General features: G+C 57.1%; 1 protein-coding gene across 1 annotated transcript; it reads left to right on the top strand.

The window, feature by feature from the left end:
* Positions 1-2,659: 2,659 nt before the first annotated feature.
* LOC136451435 (uncharacterized) lies at positions 2,660-4,495 on the top strand. Its single transcript, XM_066452138.1, has one exon. It carries the CDS (start codon positions 2,825-2,827, stop codon positions 3,329-3,331), a length of 507 nt encoding a protein of 168 aa, XP_066308235.1. The 5' UTR covers positions 2,660-2,824; the 3' UTR covers positions 3,332-4,495.
* Positions 4,496-9,513: the final 5,018 nt, after the last annotated feature.

Below are 9,513 nucleotides of genomic sequence, written 5' to 3'. Positions count from 1 at the left end.
GCGGGGCCCGCACAAAGAAAAGGAAAGGACCGGCAACCCTGAAGGACTTTCTCTCCTTCTCGTTCTTCTCTTTTCTTCTGTTGTAACCCGTGCTTTCCCTTGGTCTATAAAAGAGAAGGCAGGGCATCCCACTAAGGGGCATCGAACAAGCGACCCAATGCACATCGGTTCAGACCACGGAGCCAGCATCCGAACATGTTCAAGCTCGAACTCATCACAACACACATCACTAGAGACTTAGGACCAGTCCCTCTCTCGACTGTTTGTAACCCCTACTATGAACTTTTCAATGCTAGTAACACGAACAACAAGTAACGAACTAGATGGAGGGATATTCCGCCCAAACCAGTATAAACATCGTGTCCTCTTAGCACACCATCCGGGCCAGACGCGCAATAATACAAATTTACTCGTTGGTGTTTACTCGAAACACCAACAGGGACCCTCGCTGCGGGCACGACACCCGCCCGCTGCGACCATCTCCGGCGTGGGGGCGCCTCGCTGCAAGAGGCCACGCCTGCCCGATCGACGTTACGGCCTCCACTGCGGGTGCCGCACGGCGGGGGCACCGCCTGCCCACTGCCATCCTCCTTCATGGCGCCTTGCGCCGGATCTCGCTGTGCAGTGCTACGCCCGCTCGCTTGTCTGGATTTGCTGAAAGCGCATGTTGCAAGAGCATGTTTCAAGTGTTTCAGATATTTTATATGTATGTTGCTTTGTATATCGATGTTGCAAAAGTCTATCAGGATGTTGCACGGTTGGAATTGCTATGCACGTATATTTTAAGTGTATGTTCTAAATGTTTAATCTGTTCCAGACGTATGTTGCAAATGTTTTATCAAGATGTTGCATATACATTCATGTTGCAAGCATACGTTTCATGTTTTAAGGTGTTTAATACGTATGTTGTAAGTGTTTACATATGTTTGAAATGATTTTCAAGTGTTTTCAGACGTTTTAGCAAGGGTTTCAAACGCTTGTTTCAAGTGTTTCACGTTTCATGTTTTGAATGCTGTAATTAGATGTTTCAAAAATAGATCGAGATATGTACATGGAATGTATATGGAAAATAGCTGGGGCCGCCGCCGACATCTAGGGCGGCGCGATCGACAGCCGAGACGGTGCAGGCCCACAGCTAGGGCGCTTGTTCGCGAGCCTGTTAGAATGCTCGCTCGCTCATTATACGGGCTCCGTTCGAACGCTAGCGCCTTGAATCAGACGTCCTGTGCTAGCAGGTCGATAGCAAAATGGCGATACAATCTGGTAGCCGCGTCGGTCGTCGTTACCGATCAGGCCGTTCGTCGGTTTCTCGTTGGGTTGTGCCGCCGCCCGTTTCCGTCTTGGAAGATGCCCATATCCTCCGGGCCCCGGACGCGCAAGCGGCCGCACAATCCGCGTACGCCATGGGATCGGCACGTCAGACGAGATGACCGTAGGCTGGAGACTTGGAGTAGAAGACGACGACCTGCCGCGTCACACCGACACGGTCCCGATTCAGTCGGCGCGGGGCGCCACGGCGGCAGGTAGAGTGAGACAGAGCACACACTGTAACAGCTAGTAGTAGATGTGAACGCAAGCGTAAAGCGGATCGATTATGCTGCGACGAGCTTGAGTGTTTCACACAAAGCGGAAAAAGAAGAGAAGAATTTCGCCGCGGAAAGAAAAGGAAAGGAAAGGAAAAAAGAAGAAACGAAGCGCCGTGTGCCATGGCCCCATGTGCGTGCGCCCCAGTTGTGTGAACTTGAACCGAACTGGCGCGTCGGTTTCCCGGACGATCCTTGAGGTCTCGTCGTCGATCTGATCGAGCGTGACCGACCGACCTCGCCGGCCGGGAGTGGAGTGGAGTGGGCGCGGTGGTTGGATGGATGGACGGACGGACCTTCTCTGACCTGGACGACGTCGACGTTCCCTTCCCAGGCCGTCCGTCTCCGTCCGGGGGCGGTCAAAACCAGGGGCACCGCACTGCTACTCTGCAGGCAATACTTGCCTGGAAACGGATCTGTTGTGCAAGCTGTGGCATCAATTTTCTGTGCCTGTGCCTCCTGTGCATGTACCCCTCGGCCGCTCAGTATTCGAAACGAAGGTTTGGTGGACGGTGATGGGGGCGGGGCGTTTCTTGCTGCGACGCGCCAACCCGCCATTACTTTTGCCCACCTGCCCCGGCCCCCGGCCCCCGGCCGGGCACGCCTCCTATTTTCGGCGAGCGCCGCGCCGCGCCGCGCCGGCCCAACTGGCACGCACCCACCCGCACCGCAGTCCACAGGCCACACACGACACGACTACTACAGCAGTCCTCGTCGTCGACACTTCGATGTGGCGCCGGTGCCGGTCCGGTCCGGTCCCGGTCTTGTCTGGTCAGCGGCGCCACAAGACTCGCGCTTGTCGTCTCGTGACACTGACAGCGACACCTCCTCTTCCTATATCTACCCCTCTCTCCCTGGCGAGCGGGCCCCCGAAGAAGAAACAAGAGCAAAGAAAAGCGCGGCGCGAGTTCCGAGAGCCAAAGCGCTAGCGGACGGATGTGGCCCCCGGCCGTGCGAGAGCGGGAGCGTCCGTTTCTCCCATCCCGCGTCGGCACGTCTCGCGTACAAGCGGATCCGACGGCACGGGGCGCGCAGCCACGTCGCGGCCGGGGCCTATATAAACCCCCAGGCCGCCAGGCGGTAGCCGTGTGGCCTATCGTGACAAGCAGCGCCGACCCGGCCGCGATCCCCCAGCCAACTACCCGCTTGCCTCTCTCCCTCTCTAAGTCCGGTCATTCCGGTGTCCAGTTCCGCTGCCGTGCAGTGCGGGCCGGCGGTTGCACTTGCAGCGCGGGGGCATCATGGAGGGCGAGGTCCAGGAGGCGGCGGAGGCCGGCGGCGCGGCGCGGAAGCGGAAGAGGGTCGTCGAGGAGGCGGCGGAGGGCGAGGGAGCCGCTGGGGCCGTGTACGGCAAGGAGCTGCTGGGCGAGGACGGCGAGGACGGGCGGTACGAGGGCATCGCGGAGGAGGCCGTGGCGGAGGTGATGCGGTGGCTGGAGGCGGAGATCATGGGCAACGCCCCGCCTTCGCCGCCGCCGGGGTTCGTGACCATCAACGGCAACGAGGAGAGCTGCGGGCCGTCCTTCTCCGCCGCGGCGTCCACCGTGATGGCCTCCGTCGACACCCGCGCCGGCGCGCCGCCCCCGCCGCCCGTGCCGTGGCCGTGGCCGGAGCCGGAGCCGGAGCCGCAGCCGGTCCTCCCTGCACCGGCCGTCGACGTGGGGATGGGGGGCGCCGGCGAGCCCGCCGACGAGGAGTGGCTGGCCCGGCTGCTCACCTGCGGGGCCCTGCTGGAGGGGGTGCTGTAGCACAGCCGTAGGACGGGAGGAGTAGATGGCTAGCATAGCCTAGTGACACTAGTCGTCGTAGCGCAGCTCTGTAGCAGCAGCGAAGCAGGGGTGGCTTGGCTCGCTGGCTGTGGCTGTGGCTGTGGCTGTAGCCTTTTTTGGACGCTTGTACTGTACAGTGGGATGGGAAAACCAGGGGGTGGTTCGTTTTGGCGCGGCTCGCTCCGTCGCTCTCAGTCGTCCTCTGCTCTGCGATGGATTGTTGTGGTGTGGTGTGGTGTGGGCGGACTGGTGTCTGGTAATGGTCTCGTCTCGTCTCGTCTCGTCCGCTCCTGCTTTGCAAATGGAATGCAGAGATTAGTCGTAGCGATCAATGGATGAATGGAAATGCTTAGTACTGTCATTGCTCTCAATGTCGAGAGTTTTACCTGTGTACCATTAAAAAAAATGGCCCTTACCTACAGGCTACTAAAAAGTTTAGGCGCACTCAGATGTCATACACGTAACTTTTTTTTTTCTCCTAGACCATTCCATCCACCTCCCATCCAATTTTCACCGTTTAGCTACCTTGACGTGTGGGCCCGGTCAATGAAGATGTCCAAACTACCCCTCTCTCTCCCAATACCTCTGCACGTCCGCCTGCCCCTCTCCATGCTCGCCGTGCGCTCGCCCAAGTGGCGGTGGCTGGGGCGCGCGTCGGGCGGTGGCTGGGCTCGCGCTCGCCCAAGGAGCGCCGTGAGCAAATCCGGCGGAGGGGATGAGCGGGGTCGATGGCGGAGGGGATAAGATGGCCGACGACGGCGCTGTGCTAGAGAGGGGCGAGGCGAAGCTAGGGCAGGGATGGAGCAGGCCGGGCGAGGCCGGGAAGGGCGATGGCGTCGCGTGGACGGTATGGTGCAGGGTGAGGCCTGGCCGTCGCGAAGGGAGCTAGCGCAGGGGCGGTGTTGCGAGGCCGTGCAGCGTGGCCGTCGTTCCTCGCGGCGCCGGGCTTCGTGCTGCTGTTGGAGCTTGCCGTCCCGTGGCCGGCTCCTAGCCGCGCAGCCTTCCTCCCGCTCTGCGTGTTCCTCGGCGTCGCGCTCTCGGTGAAGGCGCTGCCCGTGCTCGCCTGCATCTAGCTCGGACTCGTCGTCGGCATGGCGTTCGGGGCGCGGGCCCAAGGGCACCCCGCTCGCCTTGGTCTACATCCTCGCGTTGGGGGCCGCCTTCGGTGTTGTCGTGGCCTGCGCCCTGGTAGCAGGCGCGGTATAGGCGGGCGCTCGCAGCGCAGCGCCGTACCTGCAACAGCAGCTCCTCATCCCGCCCGGGATTCTCGGCGCAGCGAAGACCATGCAGCAACCCGGCGAAGACCGTGGCCGGGGTCACTGACAGCTTGCGCCGTGCACATACACCTCGACGAATGACGACTGGATGGTCTCCCTTGAGAAGGCGAACACCTGTTCCTAGTTGTGCGAAGGGACAGCCAGCGTCACGCCGCGGTAGTTGCTGAGCTTGACCTCCCGCTCGATGTCTCCCGAGGGGTGGGCGCCGTCGTAGGAGCTGCCGAGGCCACCGTCTCCGATGCGGTGGACGCCGCGTGGGCCCTCGACAAGTGTGGCACCGAGGCGTCCGAGCCGCTCGTGGTGGCCGCGCTGGGCCACCGCCGGGAACGTCGCCTCGTCGATGCCCCGCTGGCCCGCTCCATGTCATGGCCGTGGCGCGGCAGTGGACACAGGCATGGACGTGCGGGTGCAGAAGTAGATGGCGAGCGTGACGGTGGTGATCACAAGGAGGATCGCTGGACACGACGACGCCGTAGCCGAACCCACTGATGCCGCTGGACACGAATATGCCGTGCGCGCCGTCGACGCCCGGAGGCGAGCTCGTTGCTGTTTTTTTCAGATTTTTTATTTGTCACCAGAAATGTTATTGTCATGTTTTTTATTTTCAATTTTTTTTAAGATTTTGTTGAATTATGTAAGATGGATTGTAAATTTGTGCAAGTTTGAGATGCAAGTTAACGTGAGTGAGTGACTCTGCTAGCTATCTTCTCAGTCGTCTACTCTTCTGGCTAGCGGACTGCGTGGAGGGCTCACGGGTCAGTGGCCTAAGGCATGCAGGGCTCACATGTCAGTGGCATGCGCATCAGCAGCCGGAGTCCACGTTCAGGTCCTGCAGAAGTCAGTGGCACAAGAGGAACGACAAATTTTTGCGTGGTGCTCAGAACTAAGGTCAGTTTGGACTTTTTATGCAGCAGTTTGACACCGTTAGAGATGAAAGTGGACGGAATGATTTGGAAGGCAAAAAAACTTACGTGCATGACACCTAGGTGCGCCCGAACTTTTTAGTGGCCTGCAGGTAAGGGCCATCTTTTTTAATGGTACACAGGTAAAACTCTCCTCAATGTCTGGTCGGTTCCCTGTTGTTTTCATGCTTGTTCCTGTTCACACACGACACGACCCCTGCTGCGAACGAAAGTGCTCTGGGCCTTCCGATTGTAAATTTTTACAATTTAGATACCGTAGTATGTTTCGTTTGTATTAGATAAATTTTGTCCGATCATAAACTAACTAGACTCAAAAGATTCGTCTCGTGATTTACAACTAAACTATGCAATTAGTTTTTTTTATCTATATTTAATGTTCTATGTATATGTTTAAAAATTGATGTAACGAAGAGAGAGTAAAAAAAATTAGAATTTAGAGGTAATCTAAACAGGGCCCTGTCCTCGCCAGCAGCATCCCATGGCAGCCGCGACCCCCTGTGCCGCTGTGCGAGTAGTCGATTCGAGGTGGGCAGGGCACCTAAACTTTTTTAAAGACCATGTCACTCACTGCCTAACGCCAATGCCGTATTTAGTTCGTGAAATTTAGAAATTTATCTACCGTATTATTTTTGTTTTTATCTAACAATTAATGTTTAATCATAAATTAATTAGGGTAGTCCCAATAAATAAAACTAGTAGTTTCTATAACATAGGATACCACATTAAAAAAATATTGTTTTCCAATCCATGATTTTTATGAGTAATAATTATTTTCTCTTTCTCTTTTCTAAATCTATCTTCTTCCTTTAATGGAAGTGCGCCACGAGCTCCCTCGAAACTGATGGTTTCTCCCCAATAACGATTTTATGGTTTCTTGGTGCATTGAGTCAAGAGAAGGCCTGATTTCTTCGTGAGGAAATAATTTCTAGGATTTTTGCTCTCTTTCTTCGTTAATTACGTTGTCATGTCAGCGTTTTGCCTACGTGGCACGTCATTTAATGAGGATAGAAACCATCATCAATACACCATTGGGACTGCCTTTAGGCTCAAAACGTTCGTCTCGCGATTTCCAACTAAACTATGCAATTAGTTTTTTCGTCTACATTTAATGCTCCATGCACGTATCGTAAGATTCAATGTAATAGCTACTGTAGCACTTTTTTGGAAAAATTTTAGGAACTAAACATAGCCTAACCTTCTCTTCTTTGTTCATATGGGAAAACGCACTACAGTACGATACGTAAGTAGCTTGTCTTAGCACGTGTTTAGTTCTGTCGGGTACTATAAAAAAGGGTCCGCTAAGCAAGAGCCGAAAAAATCGCTTAGACCCTTTAAAAATCAAAGCCAAGAGACAACTACTGGCTAACCACCTTGTCTGAGGCTACCGATTCTCCGCCTCGCTCGAGGTCTCGCACGTAGGGCCTTGGACTGGGAACCGATTCTCCGTCTCGCTCGAGGCCTCGCACGTAGGGCCTCGGACAGGGAACCGATTCTCCAACTCGCCCGAGGCCCCACCCGGAAGGCCTCGGACGGGTTGCCGATTCTCCGTCTCGCTCGAGGCCGGCTCGTAAGGCCTCGGACGGAGAACCGATTCTCTGCCTCGTCCAAGGCGGGGCTCGGCAACAACCCCATCACCTCCGCCTCGACCGATTTCTCTGACAGAACGTCACGTCCAACCAACGTGCCCAACCGCTCCCGCGATATCTACCGAATGACGGCTCGACACAGCAGAGTGGCCGACGCGACGTGAGTCACATCGACGCCATGCCGTCCGGGACAGGACAGGGCAGGGGTTACCGACCGCTATGCTCAACACTGTGCCCACGACCGACGCCCGCACTGCACTGTGCTACCTGATGAAAGGTCTGACGGTGTTTCAGACCGGGGGTCCTCAACCGACTAGTGAATTTGTTCTGCGTGCTCCCGATTCCGGATGGTGATGCAAAGAGACACAAGATTTATACTGGTTCGGGCAATCGGTGCCCTACGTCCAGTCTGAGAGATCGAACTTGTATTCCTTGCACCGAAGTGCTCGTAGTAGGGGGTTACAAGCTGAGGATGATAAGGAACTAGTCCCAGGTCTCAGCAGGGTGTCCTGTGGGCCATCTGAGACGTTGCCCTTAAGCGGCTGGAATGTGTGCGTGTGTGTTACCAAGTGTCCTTTTTCCTCCCTAAGTGGCCCAAGTCCTCTCCTTTTATAGTTGAAGGGAGGACAAGGACAGTACATGTATTACTATACGGCATCATGCCAATAGGGGTGGCACGTCCGAGCCCTGTGGCCTGTTCCTGTGGCGGTGTGGTCGTAGGAGTGGTCCGTCCTTGGAGTATTAGGGCGGCGTGGTTGTCCCATCAGATCCTGTGCGTCGTGGGAGCCCCGGGAATGCCTCGGAGTGGACGCGGCGGCGAACGTGCAAGCCACTGTGGACGGATTGTGCGCGAGGCCGAGACTTGGTCGGTGCCGAGGCTTGCACTACGGTGGGGGGGGGGGTCTCAGCAGGCACGAACCCTAAGATCGCCGAGGCCCTAGTGTATAGTGCCGAGGCCTTGAGCGGGTGACTGATCGTGGGTACAGCGTTAGGACACAGTGGCCGGTAATCCCCGTCGTACCCTATCCCAGCCGGTATGGCGCTGATCGTGAACACAGTGTTAGGACACAGTGGCCGGTAATCCCCGCCGTGCCCTGTCCCGGCCGGTATGGCGCTGATGCGACCTCAGGTCGCGTCGGCCATTCTGTGGCATTGAGCCACCGTCCGGCTGAGATTGCGGGAGTGGTTGAAGTATTAATGAGACGTGACGCGCTATCGGGAGGGTCGACTGAGGCGGGGGGCGACGGGCTGCGGATGAGCCGGCCTCGAGCGACACAGAGAATGAGGCCTCGCACGAGACGGAGATCAGGCTCCTTGCCGAGGCCTCGCGCGAGAGGCCTCGCGCGATACGAAGAATGCACCTCCTGCCGAGGCCTTCTGTGGAGAGCCTCGGGCGAGGCGGAGACGGTGTTCCCTACCGAGGCCTTCCCTGGAGAGCCTCGAGCGAGGCGGAGACGACGTTCTCTGCCGAGGCCTTCCCTGGAGAGCCTCGCACGAAGCGGAGTTTGCGTCAGGATGCCAAGACCTCCTGCTCAAGGCTCGAGGCGAGGAGGGGGAGGACCTAGTGGGCTCGGTCATGGCGGGTGAGGGGCCCATGACTTACCTTCTAGTTTTTATTTTTTAGATGGGACTTTAGCGACCCTTTCGATGTTTGCTTGGGGTACCTTGTTCTAAGGTACCCGACAGTAGCCCCCGAGCCTCAGGGGGAGTGCGTGCACTCCCCCTGAGGGTTTGCCGAGGCTTGTTTTATACCTGCCCCATAGGAATTAGGGTTTATTTTTTTAGGTTCCGATGGGTGCACGCGAGCGCACCCGCCGGGTGTAGCCCTCGAGCCCCTGGAGGAGTAGAGTTACTCCTCCAGGAGCTTTCTTCATTTTTGCGTCTAAACGAGTAGTTCTTATTGTATTTGCCGAGCCCCCAAGCGCAAGTTCGGGTTGCGGGGGTCTCGACGAGGCTGCAGGAAAAAGGCCTCTAGCCTCTGCACGGAGCGAGAGGTTCGTCAGGGGTCCCCTGACTTTGGGTATGATCCTCACGCTTCCTTTCGCTCAGAAGAAGGGGTGGAATGTGCCAGGCTACCCTCGATGGGCACGAGTGTGGACACTTTTGGTGAGCTATTAGCGGGTAGTCCGAGTGGAGGCCCGAGCCCCGTTCGCTAGGGGATGGCTAGCGGTCCAGAGATGCACTCCAAGAGTACCAGGGGGTTTCTCTAGTGGGTGTCGAGGCCGTTCGCTGGCCTCGGTGGCTCAGTGCCTCCCTACGGTGGGATCCCATTCGGATATTTCCCCGCCGGTCTCGGACATGACTTAGGACGCCCCGAGCGACCGTTCGCTCGGGCCTGGGCCATTCGTAGGCTCACCCCGATGTCGTCCCTGACT

The sequence above is a fragment of the Miscanthus floridulus genome, chromosome 5 (assembly GCF_019320115.1).
Source record: "Miscanthus floridulus cultivar M001 chromosome 5, ASM1932011v1, whole genome shotgun sequence".
Classification (NCBI taxonomy): domain Eukaryota; kingdom Viridiplantae; phylum Streptophyta; class Magnoliopsida; order Poales; family Poaceae; genus Miscanthus; species Miscanthus floridulus.
The sequence above is the reverse complement of the archived record's forward strand: the minus strand, read 5'-3'. Positions and strand labels throughout refer to the sequence as shown.

Bases quoted from the DNA above. Each gene is read 5' to 3' on its own strand.
- LOC136451435 (XM_066452138.1), top strand. From the start codon at position 2,825: ATGGAGGGCGAGGTCCAGGAGGCGGCGGAGGCCGGCGGCGCGGCGCGG.